Source organism: Oreochromis niloticus, linkage group LG18, assembly GCF_001858045.2.
Source record: "Oreochromis niloticus isolate F11D_XX linkage group LG18, O_niloticus_UMD_NMBU, whole genome shotgun sequence".
In the NCBI taxonomy this organism is placed as follows: domain Eukaryota; kingdom Metazoa; phylum Chordata; class Actinopteri; order Cichliformes; family Cichlidae; genus Oreochromis; species Oreochromis niloticus.
Window position 1 is genome coordinate 20,836,087 of NC_031982.2, and position 18,553 is coordinate 20,854,639.

The 18,553-nt window shown below is 38.6% G+C and overlaps 3 protein-coding genes across 6 annotated transcripts in view; 2 read left to right on the forward strand and 1 right to left on the reverse strand.

The window, feature by feature from the left end:
- LOC102083165 (C-C chemokine receptor type 4) overlaps positions 1 to 18,553 on the forward strand; it is a 129,784-nt gene that overhangs the window by 16,557 nt on the left and 94,674 nt on the right. The window lies entirely within an intron of this gene.
- On the forward strand, positions 1,519 to 4,222 carry LOC102075767 (chemokine XC receptor 1). 2 transcript variants are annotated; one of them, XM_019347909.2, is made up of 4 exons: positions 1,519 to 2,269; positions 2,753 to 2,877; positions 3,042 to 3,081; positions 3,165 to 4,222. In XM_019347909.2, exons 3-4 carry the CDS (start codon positions 3,074 to 3,076, stop codon positions 4,063 to 4,065), a joined length of 909 nt encoding a protein of 302 aa, XP_019203454.1. In that variant the 5' UTR covers positions 1,519 to 2,269; positions 2,753 to 2,877; positions 3,042 to 3,073; the 3' UTR covers positions 4,066 to 4,222. The 2 variants fall into 2 exon arrangements, with proteins under 2 accessions (XP_019203454.1, XP_005476554.2); XM_005476497.4 differs by having other exon boundaries at positions 3,042 to 4,222.
- Positions 14,982 to 18,045, reverse strand: LOC109195635 (uncharacterized). Of its 3 annotated transcripts, XR_003214705.1 has the most exons (8): positions 17,962 to 18,045; positions 17,746 to 17,835; positions 17,538 to 17,657; positions 16,918 to 17,459; positions 16,584 to 16,770; positions 16,273 to 16,441; positions 15,192 to 15,307; positions 14,982 to 15,123 (listed from the first exon to the last, which is right to left on the reverse strand). XR_003214705.1 is itself a non-coding variant. In XM_025899962.1 (6 exons), the coding sequence occupies exons 3-6, from the start codon at positions 16,321 to 16,323 to the stop codon at positions 15,019 to 15,021; spliced, it is 852 nt and encodes a 283-aa protein (XP_025755747.1). In that variant the 5' UTR covers positions 16,324 to 16,441; positions 16,584 to 16,770; positions 16,918 to 17,010; the 3' UTR covers positions 14,982 to 15,018. The 3 variants fall into 3 exon arrangements, 1 of the variants encoding a protein (XP_025755747.1); XR_002057184.2 differs by having other exon boundaries at positions 15,192 to 16,441; XM_025899962.1 differs by lacking the exons at positions 17,538 to 17,657; positions 17,746 to 17,835; positions 17,962 to 18,045 and adding an exon at positions 15,566 to 16,145 and having other exon boundaries at positions 16,918 to 17,010.

An 18,553-nucleotide genomic window follows, 5' to 3' on the forward strand; every position in this document is an offset into this window, starting at 1 on the left:
AAAAATCTGTCTCAGCTTATAAAATAAACTAACTGCCAGTATATCTGGATCCAATTCACGCCATAGATATGAACATATGAACAATGTGAAGACTGTTTTCAGCTCCAGAATGTTTTGGTCGATTTCAGAGATGAGTACCCGTCGTTGTTTTGTCTGCTTTGACAGTTTCAAAAACTACTGACTGATGTAATCAGAACTGAATTTAGCTAAAAACTTCAACTTCCAGTCTACATATTGTAGACAAAACTTCAGAGCCCTGGCTTGCACGAACTTCTTATCCAACATGGGTTGTGGGTGTGCTCACTTTGTCTCTGCTCAGGCTCCTCGAATGCTAATATGTCCTTTGACCTTTCAGCTTCCTGCTCTAATATCTGGCCCTCTCCAAGTCGTCCTAACACAGCTATATGACTCCTCTTCTAAATTTCTGGGTAAAATACTTTGTCTCCCTCACAAATGGGAGTTTATAAGTCCTGGTATCCACTACAAAAGACATTGAATAAAATGTTTGGTTTAAAAGTGTTAAAATTACTAAACTAAAGATACGAATCTAATATTGAAGAAACAATCTGAGTTTTAAAATAGACACAGAATATCTTATCTAATATATCACTTATCCGCTCTTGTGGTCAGAAAATGTCCAAGTTGCAATGACAGTCATTTTGGTCTATGTACTCTGACATCAATAGAAAATCCAGGATCTCCTTTTGAAAACTTGGACTCAGGTAAAGCAAATTGCATAGATTTTGGTTGATGTAGAGGTTTCACACTCATATTTCATGCAGAGAACAAGAAGAAATTGCTAGGCCTTGGGTTATTGATTTATTTTGTTCGTAATATGTTTTTTAAGCCTGTATCTGTAACTTTATGTGAAAAAAAACAGAGCTATCAGTTATCTTGAGAACATCACAGTTTTTTCCACCACAGTGCAACTCTGCACAAGGCATGACAACTGATGTTTGCTGTATGTTTATCAATACTATTTATACTCTGAATTTGGAAATGAATTACTTTTCATTGCTTACTACTATACAAAAACTAAAAGTAAAATCAAAATTTTCTTTCATTTTATAAAGAACTCCTCAGTCATTGTGTTTAATAACATTTTAAAAATTTGTGGTGGGGTTAACATCAACTGATGAAAGAGTGAATGATCATGTTGAACATTTTTGTGAAGCTGACAGCAGTTTTTCTTCATCTTGGTCTTCATCATCAGCATCAACGGCCTCCTCTTATGTGTTCTTTTCATCTACGACAACCTGAAAATATCACAAATATCTTCATCCTGAACCTGGTCTGCTCTGATTTGAGCTTCACCATCACACTTCTAATCTGGGTTGTTGATCATTTACACCACTGGGTGTTTGGGGACTTTGTCTGCAAATTCATGACTTCTGCATATCTTGTTGGTTTGTACAGCAGTGTCATTCTGCTGACTGCCATGACAGTGGATTGTTTCATTGCTGTGGTGCTGCACAGTCAATTAAGTTAAACATTGATTCAGTCTGTAAATACTTTCATACAATACAGTTTATTTAAGTTCACATCTTCTGCATAATTGCTTAAAATCATCGCTTACTTTTTCACTTTTTAATGTTTCAAGCCAAAGATTTGTACGGGTAAAGATGTGCATTTTAATGCTGCCCTTTCATTTACTGTTCCTGGAGATAATAAAATCCTGTCAAAAATCCAGTGAAGCTGTTTCTATTTTTCTCTTCTCTATAAAATGTGTGACATGTAACATTAGGTTAGACTGAAAAATATTCCATTGTCATCAGTTTTCTGTAGTCAAAGTAGAATGAAGTGTAACCCTATTAACATGATCACCGAGGAAAAACAGTGAGTAATACCTAGAAAACTCTGAAAGAACAAGATCGCCGATACAAGTGATGCAGATGAGATTTCTCCAAAGGATGGCTGGCCTCTCCCTCAGAGATAGGGTGAGGAGTTTGGCCAAGGGAAAGGGGCTAATCCTCCACATTGAAAGGATCCGGTTGAGGTGGTTCGGGCCCACCAAAAGGAGACTCCGGGACAGACCCAGGAAATGCTGGAGTGACTGTATCTCTCGGCTGATCTGTGAACACCTTGGTGTTCCCCTGACAAGACAGAGGAGATGTATAGGGAGAGGGAGGTCTGGCCTTCTCTGCTTTGACTGCTGTCCCTGCAACCCGGCGATAACGATGCCCAATTTCTGGTGTCACATGCAGATGATAAGATCTCAGAGAAATCAGGCTGGTGTGGTCAGAGTGTGGTCCTACAAGGTACTGCAAAGGTGTAACAGAAAAAAAAAAACAGAATAAGAGTGTGAGGCTTCTTTTTAACAACAGTGATGTGTAACATGTCTCGTTTCATCTAGTTTTCTTCCTCTTTTTATCTGCTTCCTGATCAAGAGCCTTTTACTGATGTACTATGTTCATCTACTTTTTATGTTCTACACAGCCTTAGAAATATCATAAATCCATATCAATTTGATGATCTATGTTTGATATCATGTTCTCATACTTATATGTATTTATATCATGTTTAATTTTTCTGCAAGAAATACTTTCTTCCCAACAGTACTGGGATTTCTGCTTATTTTCTAATTTTAGATCATCAATATCCTTATACCTTAAAAAAAAAACCAAAACAGAACAAAAGTTACATCTAATATTGAGTCTGTTTTGATTAGAAGGGTATGTAAAAAATTAAACATATATTTCACTTTTTTTACATTGAAAATAAAACAAAGTGATTCCTCAAGCTTTTTTTTCAGGGTGTGTTTTTTTTAGGGCGGTACTCTAGCTCAACGACAAGACAAACTATCAGATATCTCAAGAACATCACCGGTTTTTTAATCATAGTGCAATTCAAAAGAAGACTTTACAGCTGATGTTTGTGGTAAGTTGCTGTGTTTGTTTTCTGAAATTTGGTACTTTATTGATCCCTTTGGGTTTATATGTTATACAAAAACTAGTAACAAAATCAACAGTTTCTGTCACTTTAGAGAACACTGCTCAATCATTGTGTTTAATTGCATTTTATTTTGTATGTATGTTTTCCAGAAAACTGACAATGGCAAACTTCACATCCACTTATGATGGAGTGACTGATCATGCTGCATACCTTTGTGATACTAATGTTCCTGGTATCACTGGTCCCTTCTTCATCTTGATCTTCATCCTCAGTGTCATAGGCAACAGTCTCCTCTTATGTGTTCTTTTCATCTACGAGAAACTGAAAAATATCACGAATATTTTCATCCTGAACCTGGTCTGCTCTGATTTGATCTTCACCATCACACTTCCATTCTGGGCCGTTGATCATCTACACCACTGGGTCTTTGGTGACTTTGTCTGCAAATTCGTGACTGCTACATACTTTGTTGGTTTGTACAGCAGTGTCATTCTGCTGACTGCCATGACAGTGGATCGTTTCATTGCTGTGGTGCTGCACAAGTTAAAGATCAATGATGCTAAAAGGAAAAAGTATGCAATTTGTTCCTGTATAGCTGCCTGGGTCATCAGCATCTCAGCATCCCTGAGTGATGCTATGAAAGTAAAGGTTGAAAGCTGGTATGGTAAAAACTATTGCTATTATGAATTTGAAGACAAGCTCAGAGACTATCTCCAAGTGTCACTGCTATTCTTCCTCCCATTTGCCATCATTATTTTCTGCTATTCTGCCATCCTCAAGACGGTTTTGCAAGGTTTAAACAGAAAGAAGTTCAGGACTGTAGCTGTGCTGTTGTGTATTGTTGCAGCCTTTTTCATTTGCTGGGGGCCATACCATATTATGCTTTTAATCAACTCTTTGTATATACCGAAAGATTGTAAGGCACAGAAAACGTTTTATATCGCTTACGACATTTGTGAAAAACTTACTTATTCTCATTGCTGTGTAAACCCTCTGCTGTGTATGCTCTCACAGAAGTTGCGAAAGCATCTGTTGAATCTTTTGCGGTGTGAAAATGTGTGCAGGAAGAACAGAGAGACAGACACTGGTCAGACTGTGGCTTTCACTGCACAGAGATCTGCTGTTCAGTTGGAACTGCAAAACCTTCCATTAAACAGCCACTCGTTAAATTAAACGTTAATTCAGTCTGTAAATACTTTCATACAATACAGTTTGCATTTATTAAATTTCATATTTTCAGCATAATCGCCTAAAGATTTGTAAGGGTAAAGATGTGCATTTTAATGCTGTACTTCCATTTACTGTTTCTGGAGATAATAAAATGCTGTCAAAATCCAATGAAGCTGTTTTTATTTTTCTCTTCTCTCTAAAATGTGTGACATGTAACATTAGAAACATTGAAAATATCCAATTGTCATCAATTTTCTGTAGCCAAAGTAGAATGAAGTGTAACTCTATTAACATGATCACCAAGGAAAAACAGTGAGCAATACCTAAAGTGACATGGACTCCACACACAAGTATTTGTTGACACAGTTTCACTGAGTCACAGTGACCCCTGTAGACTCGTTTTATATTTTCATGCCATTTGAAGCGGCCCACTTAATTAAAATTGCATTTAATCTGATTTTTATCCCTATACTTCTTTTTACTATTCATTTATTTATTTTTACAACTGTGTATATAATTGTTCCAAATGCATTTATTAATTTAATGAGTTACATGAACTTGACCACATCAGTTTTGTGATCGTGACACCAGCTTTGGCTTCGCCCACCAAGGAGGACACCATATTTTTTTTGAGGTCTCTGCAGACAGAGATGAAGGCTGAACCACAGTAACATAATAATGCAAACACATTGCAGTGAAGACCGCTAAGGTGGTGTACAGTCCCAGATAATAAATCCCTCCACAGGCCCACTCTCCAAAGATCCAGCAATGGAGTTCATTACAGGCTGCAAAAGTGAAGGTCAGAGTGAAGCAACAGTTAGAAACTGTGAGCTGCAGAAGTAAGATATCTGATGTGATCTTCCAAGCTTGTTCCATCTGAAGAGCCAACATCAGGAAGCTGTTTCCAGGCAGGATGATGCAGAAGAAGAGAATGATGAAAACAACAGCATATTGAAGTGCTGATTTATGAAAATGAAGATCAGTGTTGCTGCTTTCAGTCTCATTATAGGGTCAATAATCATAATTGTCACTGCTCAAGGCCACGATTTAATTGTTCTGGCCTTGTCAGGAAATTCCAGTTGATTAAATGAAGAAATGAGGATCTAATATTCATTAGTTAAACTTTCATAACTCAAGTTATTCAAACACTCCTGGTTTAAGTTAATCTGTAAATAATAAAAGACCAATGAACTAAGTAAAACTATACCTGTTAAACATTAGCATAGTTTATATGATTAGCACTGGTCTTGTTGGAAGCAGGTCAACTGGCTCGAGTATCTCAGAAATGTTTTCTTGTCTTCTGGGATAAAAACAAACAGTTTTTAGATTTTACACAAGTGAAAAACAATAAACAACAAAAGGTTTTTGTTAATGCCAGGTGCAACAATAATATTGTGAAGTGGTTCAAGCTCGTAAATATGTGAAGGTATCTCAAATAGAAAAGCTTTACAGTAATGCCAGATTCCTGGTGTTTCATACAGATACTAAGATCACAGTAAATTAAGGCTGCTTTGAGGCCACATGCTCCTGCAATAGCATTCCTGAGATAAGGAAAATAAGGAGTGTGAGAATTTAGTTTGACAACAGCAGTGATGTGTAATTTGATGTGTTTCATCGAGTTTTCTTCATGTTTCTAACAGTGGTGATGTACTTTCTGATCAAACTGCTCTATTTTATTGATTTACTACTCCAGCATGAATCTGGTTGTAAAATTATTTTTTATATCTACTGATTATACTACAGTATTAATGGCAACATAAATATAAATCTGCCACTTTCCATATTCCTGTTTTCTTATACTAATCACTTTGGCCAGCATCTGGTGGATAGGTGTTTGTACTCACAGCAAAGTACAGAGATGAGCCATCTACCCATCATCACCTGTTAGTGAAAGTCATTGTGTAGATGTACTCAGGTATCTCTTCATTTCAGAATAAAAACAGAATTTAAAGTAAAGGGAAACAAACAAGGGGACAGGTGGGCTCTTTTCTTCACCCAGGAAGGAAGCATGATTACAGAAATGAGTAGACAAGCAACCTAAAAACAAAATAACCAAACTAAAACCTGACATTACAAAGAGTAAGCATGTAGGAATTACAAGTATAAAAATAACCAAAACATGGAACACAATCTTAATCTTAGAATATTAAAGAAACCAGAATCAAAAGACCAAACACATACAGTATTTAACTCAAATTAGAACTACTTGTATGACTTAAAAATATTCGTTGTATGAAAATTTGTTGTAATAAGTGACCGGCACCTACAAACATAGTCAAGAGTTATAGCTCTTCAAGCCAAATGTAAGAGATAAGATACTTGAGAGTTGTTGTGGCCAAAGATCTGGTTCTAGTATTCTAGAAACATTTGATTCTCTGGGATTAACACAAATAACAACAATTAAAGTTTAATTCAATTTCAATTCAGTTTTATTTATCAAATCACAACAGTCATCTCAAGGCACTTTATATTGTAAGTTAGACCTTACAATAATACATAAAGAGAAAAATCCAACAATCATATGATATCCTTAGAGCAAGCACTTTGGTGACAGTGGGAAGGAAAAACGCCCTTTTAACAGGAAGAAACCTCCAGCAGAACCAGGCTCAGGGAGGGGCGGGGCCATCTGCTGCGGGAGTGAGAGAAGGAAGACAGGATAAAAGACATGCTGTGGAAGAGAGACAGAGATTAATAACAAGTATGATTCAATGCAGAGAGGTCTATTAACACATAGTGAGTGAGAAAGGTGACTGACAAAGAAATACTCAATGCATCATGGGAATTCCCCAGCAGCCTAAACCTATTGCAGCATAACTAAGGGAGGATTCAGGGTCACCTGATCCAGCCCTAACTATATGCTTTAGCAAAAACGTTTTAAGCCTAATCTTAAAAGTAGAGATAGTGTCTGTCTCCCGAATCCAAACTGGAAGCTGATTCCACAGAAGAAGAGGGCCTGAAAAGTGAAGGCTCTGCTTCCCATTCTACTTTGAAATACTCTAGGAACAACAAGTAAGCCTGCAGTGTGAGAGTGAAGTGCTCTAATGGGGTGATATGGCACTGTAAGGTCATTAAGATAAGATGGGGCCTGATTATTTAAGACCTTGTATGTGAGGAGCAGGATTTTGAATTCAATTCTGGATTTAACAGGAAGCCAATGAAGGGAAGCCAATACAGGAGAAATATGCTCTCTCTTTCTAGTCCCTGTCAGTACTCTTGCTGCAGCATTTTGAATTAACTGAAGGCTTTTCGGGGAGTTTTTAGGACATCCTTGTAATAATGAATTACAGTAGTCCAGCCCAGAAGTAATAAATGCATGAACTAGTTTTTAGCATCACTTTGAGACCAGATATTTCTAATTTTAGAGATATTGCGCAAATGAAAGAAAGCGGTCTTACATATTTGTTTAATATGTGCAATGAAGGACATATTCTGGTCAAAAATGACTCCAAGGTTCCTCACAGTGTTACTAGAGGCCAAGGTAATGCCATCCAGAGGAAGAATCTGATTAGATACCATATCTCTAAGATTTTCAGCGCTGAGTACAATAACCTCAGTTTTATCTGAATTAAGAAGCAAAAAAATTAGAGGCCACCCAGGTCTTTATGTCACTGCACTTTAACTAATTTGTGTGTGTTATCTGGCTTCATGGATAGATAAGGTTGTGTTGTGGAAGTTACACAAGCGGTGAGCGGTAGCTAATATTCTTTAATCAAAACAAAGAACAGAAAACCAACCTTGTTGAAGCGCATGCATGATCGCAGGGCAGACGTTCAGCAGAGTCCAGGAACAAAAGGCAGTACACAGCTGTTTCACACCTTAAGGTTCACACTCCCTTGCTACCTCCCAGCGTCGTCAAAGAGACAAAAGACTCTTCCTGTGGAGTTGTCTGCTTCCCCCCCAACTTCCTTACTAGACCCCCACCATCTGTCTAACTGCATGAGTGTAAGACATGCTAAAATCCAGTGGCACTATGGCATTATACAATAAAATAATGTGAATAATACATAAATAAAAGAAATTCTTATACAATTCCACCCTTTGATTCTTAAATCAAACCTTAAGAATCACATTAATAACAGAATTTCTTTCCTGACATTCTGTATATCACATCAACATTATTGTAACTCCGAAGTGACGACACAGGCACGGCTTCTTCAAGACGGGCGCTTTGCTGCATTTATTGAATGCCGTGAAAACTACAAACATAAAACACAAAGGCTTTAAGCGCTTCAGTCTATTAAAAGTAACACTTGTGCTTTAACAAAAAAAAAAAATTACCTCGTGGCCGCCTGCCACTTCGGAGGTCCTAGAAGAATAACTTTACAGTCTTGTGCATTCTAAATGAAGACATAAAATAATTAGAACACTATACATTACAAATTTTCACAATATTACAATACAATTATAGCAAATACCTCGTACGGCTGGTAGACTAACCAGGCTTTTGCAGATAACTCACTGAACTGTGATTATCAAACGTGGGCCTCACAGCCTATATTATCACGCCCAAACCTCGCGATAATAGCGGTGCAACAAAAACTTGTTCTTTGTGTCAAGATAAACATGTCTCCTACACAATACCAGCACCTTTACAATATTGCCCACAGAAATGTATAAGCAAGAACATTTTAACTGCTGGAACCAACTATTAACCTTCTTTATACATAAGCCATTTCTGTGACTCTTACAATTATTGTACACTTAAAGGAGTTTTCAAACTGTGTATCCTCACTTCACTGTTCTCTCACCACCCTTTGTTCATCTTTAATAATCCTCATAATCTAAGCTCTCACATGCAAATGACAACAACAATGATACAAAGGAAAGAACCTCTCCAGAGTGTCAAAGTATGCATGGCAAAGTGAAACAGCATTAGGTGGTCATTCATGGAAAATTGCTGTCAGTCATTTCCGGTCACGGTCATGGCTCCTGGTGTCTGTGCTGTTTACAGAGTTATAATTCCATCGCTGTTCTCCCTCTGCGCTGTCTCTCTTGGAGCTTGGCACGCTCCCTTCATCCCTCAGTTTCCATTTCAACGCCGCTGTAGATTTAGGAGCAGAGCAAGTCGTACACTCCTGTAGTCTTCCTCAGCGTCACCGTAGGATCTCTTCCACTTTATTTTGGATTTTGCTGTTGTTCAAAATCTCCTCATGACGATCTCTAGGAAGCCAAGTGGTGCAGGCCTCTGCCTTAACTCCTCTCTAGGTTGTCAGTTGCGCTGGAAATGGTCCCTGCTTCTCACTGGTCCTCTTGAAGCCTTCTCTCCTGGTCTTCTGCACCTCAGTCTGTCCTTCCATATCACTCATGTCACGGTCCCTGCAATTTTTTAAAAATGAAAGCTCCCCCGGAAAACCCTCTTTTGTCACATGGCCCTTGCCATGTGTCAACTTAACACAATTAGACATGGACCATAAAGTTGCGTATTGTCTCTTAAAAATTCCAGGACTTCTCCCCTGGAGTAGCTCCACTCCAGGCCTGTAACCCTGTCATATGAAAAAAACATTAGTCAGTGGTGTGTCCTGCTGTCAATCATGTGATTAGATCACATGATTAACCCTCTGCTGTGGAAAAAGCGATGCAGATGTTAGTGCATCGCATCTGTATGCACACTTTCTCACAGTTATCTCTGCATTGCAAGCAATACAAGGTCATGTATAACACGCTGGTAAATTCACGAAGACACAGAAAGTGGCATTTAAAAGGTTACGTCGACAATGCCCAAAGCTTGGATGTTGCTGTCACCTTTCTGCTCCTGTAAAAAGAAACATACATACATACATCCACCCTTTTGTCATGTCTGGGTGGAGGTGCAATCTTGCATACTGGTGTCAAGTCAGTCAAGCTTTGATTAGTCCAGTTAGTTCCCCATTTTTTATTACTGATAGTGGAATCTCTCGTGTCGCATTGAGTTTCTACTGCCAGCAGTATGACGTCATTTCAAAAAAGAAAAAGAATTTAGACTGAATGAATTACCTCGCTGAATCCTTTTAGACACGGACTCACTATCTGATTGTGTCCCAAATAAGTGGCTTCTCCAGAGCCCACTTTAATGTGGAGAAGCTCATTTACGATCATTCCCGACAACATGTTGTGTAGCACTTTCGGTTCCAATCATGCAGGCCTGCTCAAATGAGAGAGATCATGACACATGCTCTTCATCTTAGGAGAGTAAATCAAACAAAACTAATTGGCAGGTTCACCTTGGTAACAAAAGAAAATGCATTAGCCAGATAAATCCACAAAACATTCATCCATCAGCCACACACACACACATCACACAACCCCAATGTCCTATTAGATACTGTTACTGTTAGATATTAGATATGGTTACCCATGTAACCAGGTGTGTCCCATGATAAAACTTCCCCACACATCAGAAACAAGAAACTCAATGATCTATTAGTCTCACTCATTCAACCCTCTGTACAGCATTCTGTTTTCTCCTGCTATAATTCAATCATCTTCCCTCAAAACAATACTAGTTCACTAGTTTACATATCACTTCTATCTCACTAAGTGAACTGTACAAGATGATAAACAGAAACACATGCTTAAGACGCTGTTTGGTCTCTTTATAAGCTTCATTGTGTGTGTGTGTGTGTGTGTGTGTGTGTGTGTGTGTGTGTTAGTAGGATTAATGCACTTTCTGTTTGTGTGTGTGATTTTGTGTACCTGTCCTCTTTGCAGTGCTTCAAGACACCTTCTCCATTTTTCCACTTAAAGCAGTCATTTTTCCCTCAGATTCACTAACCCATTTTTTTATTTCCCACACTAAACAACAGCATTCCTCTGTGACCTCACCTGCTCCTTCCACTCTGTGGTCTTGTCTCACCCTTGCAGCAGTCCAGTGGCAATTCTCCTCTTCAGCTTTGTCCTGTGCAATCCCCACTGTCTCTTTCATTGCCATTTCACTCCAGACGTGGCAAATGTCAACTCAGACAGTCTTCTCAAAGGCCATTCACACGCAGTGAAGTTGCAGCGTGTTGGAAATGCATCGCCATCCATCCAGTCAAGATGATGGGTTTTCTTTCTCTCTGACGCCATTTTGCACATACTGCTGCTGGACTTCTCTGCTCAGGACGCTGCTGTTGTCTCTTGGTCTGCCATGTTGTTGCTTTTTGGAGCTGTTTGTTTACATAGGTCCCCCCCCCCCCATTTTCATTGTAGCAGTCAGGTAGCTGCTCTGCTCTGTGTTGATACAGGGCATTGAAGATGCTAACAGTGGGTGGATTATATTGTTTGCTTGTTTGTTTGTTTGTTATTCTTAAACTTAGTTACAGCACTTTCAGAAAGACATCTACTGTGATGAAATCTACTCCCCACTGCTGTGTAATCAATTATTGTAAATTTAAATGTTATCAGGAAATAATCAGACAAGAGAGGGTGTTAGAGTGAATTGTTAAATGTTGTCATTTTTATGCTTACCATCTCCACATTGTTTCAAACTGTGTGATCAAAGACATTCCTCTGTTCCCCTCCCCAGGCTGTCCTGTGGTGGGGGAGGCTGTAGTGTTTTATTACAGGTACATCCCATGTGAAGGTTCTGTTTGTTGTTTAGTAAACTTCCTGCCCTTTTATGGCCTCACCTGTGTTGTGCATGGTGAACCAATACAGGAATTGAGCCATATATAGGGTGTGGGGGAGATTACTCTTTTTATGACCAAGGATGTTGTTAAAAACAGTTGTGATCAGGAAGTCACGCACACAGAGAGACACACACTCACTCACACACTCACACACACACACACACACACACATTCTCACACAGACACGTGCTTACACGTGCACACCAATGACGCAACAGCTCCCCAAAAATGACGCCAAAACGTCTCTATCGCCCCCTGGTGTCTGGCTGTAGTATAGGTCATAAACCCCGCCTCCTCCATGTTAGCGGAAGGGACTGGGGCCAGACTAAAATAAATTTATTCTCCTCAGATAATTTTTTTCCAAAGATTCTTTCTTTTGTTTTCAATAGTTCTCATCACGCTGTCCAAGGGGTCTCCTCTCCCATAAGTTTGATTCTAATTCCTACCGCGGTGATGTTAAATTGGGGTGAAACGTCATCATAACAGTTTTGACTGGCAGCTGCAGTCACGGAGAAACTTGCGTATCTCTGTTCGGGAATAGCAGATAGAGCGGAGGCTCTGACAGTGTTTACGTTACGAAAACACAATGGACTGTTTTAACCTGACAGCCTGAGGTGTTCTTCAGTAAACTGGACTACCCGACAGAAGGGCCCGAGGCCCCGCTGCACTTTTTCGGTAAGTTAAACGTGTTTGTAAGCTAATCCGTTGTTCTGACAAAACGTCCTACTTTGGCAAAACGTCCTACCTGTAGGAAAATTTTACGGTGTCCTCTGACAAAACGTCCTACTTTGGCAAACCGTCCTACCAGTAGGATAATTTTACGCTGCCTTATGACAAACTGCCCTACTTTGGCAAAATGTCCTACTGTACGTAATTTATGCACATTTCTGCTGCCACACAATAATTCCAGTACAAATTTAAGTAGGTATGACGGTTTGCCACTTAACTTTGCCCATCAGAGTATGTTTGTAGCTGATATTCATAAAGCCAGTACGGTTTGACACTTCTTTTTACCCAGTAAAGTGTGCTTGTAGGTCACATTCACAAAGGTAGCATGGTTTGGCACGTAATTCTTCCCGTCAGAATTATGCTTCTTGCTCTTATTAACAAAGGTAGCATGTTTTGGCACGTAATTCTTCCCGTCAGAGTATGCTTCTACTTTATAATAACAACGGTAGCATGTTTTGGCACGTAATTCTTCCCGTCAGAGTATGCTTCTAGTTTATAATAACAAAGGTAGCATGTTTTGGCACGTAATTCTTCCCGTCAGAGTATGCTTCTACTTTATAATAACAAAGGTAGCATGTTTTGGCACGTAATTCTTCCCGTCAGAGTATGCTTCTACTTTATAATAACAACGGTAGCGTTTTGGCACGTAATTCTTCCCGTCAGAGTATGCTTCTAGTTTATAATAACAACGGTAGCATGTTTTGGCACGTAATTCTTCCCGTCAGAGTATGCTTCTACTTTATAATAACAAAGGTAGCATGTTTTGGCACGTAATTCTTCCCGTCAGAGTATGCTTCTACTTTATAATAACAAAGGTAGCATGTTTTGGCACTTGTTTGTAGAAGCAGTCTGCATGCCAAGGTGCTTAAGTTATACAGCTGTCACCATTGAAGTGATTGGAACACTTGACTATATAAACTTTGACAATGAACTCACTCCATTATAGTTACAGTATATATTTACTGAATATATTTACAGATATATATATATATTTGATATTTACAGATCCAACAGAACACAGGGAGAAAGAAGTGGAAAAGAAACAGTATTCATAACAAATTATGCACATTTGTCGCACAAGTACTTGACCAGGCTGCTCTTTGTACTTTACTGTGACTGACAGCATATATTTACAGATATATACAGATATATATATTTGATATTTACAGATCCAACAGAACACAGGGAGAAAGAAGTGGAAAAGAAACAGTATTCATAACAATTATGCACATTTGTCGCACAAGTACTTGACCAGGCTGCTCTCATATTGAGCACATCCAAAATGTGCCCATCTGAGACAAAAGTCACACTGCACCTGAAGAGGGAGAAGGGGGGGGGGGGGGGGTGTGTGTAAGTGTGTTAACCAACATTACGAATTTCATGAGAAAATAATTACTACAGTGGCTTGCAAAAGTATTCGGCCCCCTTGAACTTTTCCACATTTTGTCAGATTGCATTCACAAACATGAATCAATTTTATTGGAATTCCACGTGAAAGAACAACGTCTCTACCTGGTAGAGGCATACCCTAAAGGTCTGGCAGCTGTAATTGCAGATAAAGGTGGTTCTACAAAGTATTGACTCAGGGGGCTGAATAATTACGCACACCCCACTTTTCAGTTATTCATTTGTAAAAATTGTTTGGAATCATGTACGACTGTCGTTCCACTCCTCACGTATACACCACTTTGTATTGGTCTTTCACCTGGAATTACAATTAAAATTGATTCGTGTTTGTGGCTGTAATATGACAAAATGTGGAAAAGTTCAAGGGGGCCGAATAATGTTGCAAGCAACTGTATATTGCATTTGTGGTTTATTTGTTTTACCATTTCAATCATACTGGACTCAGGATCGGCTTCCAGCATGGAACAAACCACACAGTAGTCATCAGCATTACCTAGAAACACACCGGCATTCAACATAACAGTTTTTAAACAAAACTGAAAGTGCTATTCCAATACAAAAGCACATGACTCAACTTACTTTGATGTTCTAGCAGTTCGCAAGCAATTTCTGTGCGTTGCAGCCCAATGGCTTCTGGAGTGGACAGCACCCTAGTAACCTCTCCACTCATAAGGTAGTGTTCGGCAAACTGTAAAATATGTTACAGTAATTGCAATTGATTAACTTAATTCTAGTTAAATACAATAAATACAATTAAATACAATGGCTTATTAAATACCTTCAACACTAAAACTCCACAACTGCTGGAGTCCATCTGCTTGTTGTGTGGCAGAGTCTCCATTTTCCACACTAGGTTGTCAAACCTAAAATAGGTTTGACAACCTAAAATAAAAATGGTATTTAGTAGAATATGTGTAGTACACTAACTTAAGTAAACATAATCAGTTGTAAGCATTTTCAAAATAAGAATATGCTGCTAAAAAGAACAATGTACCACAAGGATCCAGTGTGCACCGAAGTTCAGTGGGCACAACCAAATGTCCTCAGCTAGAAACAACATCTGTGGAATATTTTTAAGTTTATAAAGGTTTAGATTCATTTACATAACATGCACTATATGACCTATATAACATCTACATTACCTTGGTGACACATTTAAACTTCCCAGAAAACAGAGGTTGCAACAACGCAAGACAACTGATACACGGGTTCCTGAAAAATGCAAGAGGTTTTTTTAAAAGATTACATAATTGTATAAAATGCTTTTGTGAAATAACTGGCATACGTTCTTACTTGCCTTTTGTTTCCTAATGAGGCAGTGCAGGTATCCATCAATGACCTGTTTGGATTAAAAGAAGATTATTTTTACAGACCACCACTAGGACCAAAAATGATTACTTCACTTACCTCATCAGAAAGCCACCCACTGTCCTCCAGTGTGCGAAAAGAAGAGTCATACAATTTGTATGGCCCAACGACTGCCTCCACACGCCCGGTGTCTTTTGCAGCCCAAAGCCACTTCACTAAAAAACAAAATATGATAAGTTTCTTTAGTAATAACAGTTGCCATTTGAAAATCACGGTCAATGGCCAACGGGCCACAAACAGACAAGGGCCAACGGGCCAACAAAATAACCATGCCAGAGGGGAGAAATTAGCCAAAATTGGACCAACAGGTCAAAATTAGCAAGAGGGGAGAAAAAAAAAAATTCTATCCATTCGACTAGCCAAACTGGCAACAATTGACCAACCGGTCAGAATGAGATTTTTAGCTATGCCACCTTTTTCTTGCGTGCTGGGTTTCTGGGGGGTCACTGGTACAAGCTCTTCTGGTGCTTGGACTGATTTTACCTGAGCTATTTTTGGTGCAAACTGTATGACAGAGGGTCTGTTATTTTGCAGCGCTTCAGGATGATGCTGAGGACTGCAAGGCTGCATCTCAGAAGATGGGCTACTCTCAACAGGTTCAGTTGGAGTTGAGACTTGGACAGGGTGGCTTGTTCTATAAGGTTTAATGTGGTCAATACTGTATAGACTTTTTAAAGTATTTCCCTCAGCGTTTTTCGGTCCAACACATTTTCCACTGATGTCATCAATTGTGTAGGGACCTGAAAAATCCGGTTCAAGTCTTCCTCCTTTTCGCCCACGTTTCCTCATATTTAGAAGCAGAATTTGATCCCCTACATTGTACACAACATTTTTGTACTTTTTCAGGACCTGCTTGGCGTATGCAACCTTTTGCTTGTCTTGTGACTTCGCAATGTTTTCTTGCGCAGTTTCTTTAACTGCATGTTGTGCTTCACTTTCAGACTGTACATAGTCACTGTACCTTTTGTCGTCTGGCAGAATGATGTTGGAAATCTAAAATTTTGTAGATATTAGCAATTAAAACAAGATGATATCATATTCATAAAGACATTACTGGGTTTTTTACTTAAATGGTTTCAATTCTTAGTTCTAACATAGAAAGAATTTGACAAACACTCACCGGCACTTGAGCAGGCACTTCTGATGGAAATACTGCCTCTCTTCCATACATCAGAAAAAAAGGTGAGTATTTTGTTGTGGTGTGTACTTTTGACCGCAGTGAAAACAGGGTGGGATCTAGATACAGATCCCAGTTATTCTGCTGGTCATTCACCAGTTTTCGGAGGGCTCTAAATGCAGGCATCGAAATATGTAAAGACAGTAATGAAAGTTTAATTAGAAGTAAAGAAATTAATAAATTATTAAGTAACAATTAAGTTTGAATAACATAAGTAATGTTATTAAAAACTGATAGATAAAAATTATGCATACCTTTTTATGTTGTCATTGGTCTTTTCATCTCATTGGCTACCTCAGATGCAGATTTCGTTTTTAATGGGAAAGCTTCAACCCATTTTGAAAAGTAGTCAGTTGCAGTAAGTATATACTGGAAGCCGCTTGACGTTTTAGGAAGAGGTCCAGTAAGATCTATACCAATAAGTTCCCACACTTCAGACACCTATCAAGGACAAATTAATCATTTGAATAACAATTTGTATAATGTACACATTAACATCGATGGTTAAAATTAGTTGGCAAACACTCCTGCCTTCATGAATATGAGCTAGAAGCATAGTTTGATGGGTAAAAGGGGCATAATATTTACCTGAATACACTGCAACGGTTGCACAGCAGTCAGTGGTTTCCCAACTTTTTGACACTGGTCACATTCTAGAATCTTTAAGGTAAAAATATTTATGGAGTTCACGTAAATGTTCAACATTCTCATTTATAAAAAACAAAAAACAAAAACATCATTAATGATATATTCTCTAACGAACAAACAATTTAGCAGCAAAACTTTGTGTGTGTCTTCAAATCTCTGCCAGGCCTACAGGTTATTACTGTAATATCACTAATTAATCATATTTATTTATATTTTGCAAGCGTACAGTTTCTCTTTTAACTGATATAAAAAAAAAATTCTTATTTTAAACGGCATTTAACAACAATGCAAACAGTTAATACATACCCATGTTTTAATGTCAACTATCATACCAAACCAGTAAAATCTGGAACACACTGCATTTAGCGTTTTGTGTGTGCCAGTGTGTCCTCCAATTGGAGATGAATGAAACTCATGAAATATCTTCCTGGCATCATCCATGGTTTTTACTACTCTTCTGGTTCCAACAAAGAGTTCTCCATCTGCAGTAGAACAATATATATTTATAAATTAATTTAACCACATATATGAGTTGTTAGTATTAACAATAAATTACTGACCCTTTTGTTGGAATTTTGAGGCATATCTTCTGAGGTTTTGCCTCTGAGCCTTGTCATATCCTGAAGGGTTGGAGCCCGCAGAAATAAACGCGTAAATCTCTTCCCACTTCTTCTCCATATCTACGAATGTAAGTAAACATTTTCTTCTGAGCTTCAATATGTGCAGTTAACAATGCAAATAATTTAACTTATTAAATAACGACATTACCGAAACAGCCTTAAAACACCGAAGCTGCGGATTCAGAAGTGTTGTGCAAATACAACGTGTCCAGTAACTTGACAGCAGACTTCACCGAAGCTGCAAATTCGACAGTTTTGTGCAGAAAGCAGATAGCGACTTTACTTTAATATTGACAAACAATCACAAAGGCTTAAAAAACTCAAGTATCAACGTCAATAAAAAGTACTAATACTTACTACTTACCTATTTTCCTGCAAATATGACAACGGGGTAGCATTAAATCACAGCCGGATGCGCTTTGCTTCACTTTAGGTGCATGCGCGCACATGCTCAGGAACAACGGGTAGGACGGTGTGCGGGGTAGGAGAAATTCCCAGAACACCGTAACTACCGTCCTTAGCTAGGTCCTGAGACCTAGCTAGCTAAGATGAGCACTCGGCTGTCAGGGTTCGTTTAGCTAATCTGTGCAGGTGAATGAATTTACCCTGACTAAAGAAATCAAGAGAAACGCCCTGGGCTACTCAGTCACTAATTACTGTTACTGTATTTTTATTACAAGTATTATACTGTAAAAGCAACAGGCTGCACCCTGCTTCAGCTCCTGTGCAGAGCTGATTATTAAATATGTGCAAACAATAGCATGTTTTCAGTCCCTTGCCACATCTGTAAAGACAGTAACTTTTTTTTTTTTTAAAAAGCTTGTACTTCAGTAACTCCTCATTAATCAGTAACTATGGATTAAAGTACTGTAGTGTACTGTTGTGATGGACCGAGCAGTGAAGGAAACTTAGGCACAGGTTAAAGTCCAAAAAAATGATTTTTTATTTAACCCAAA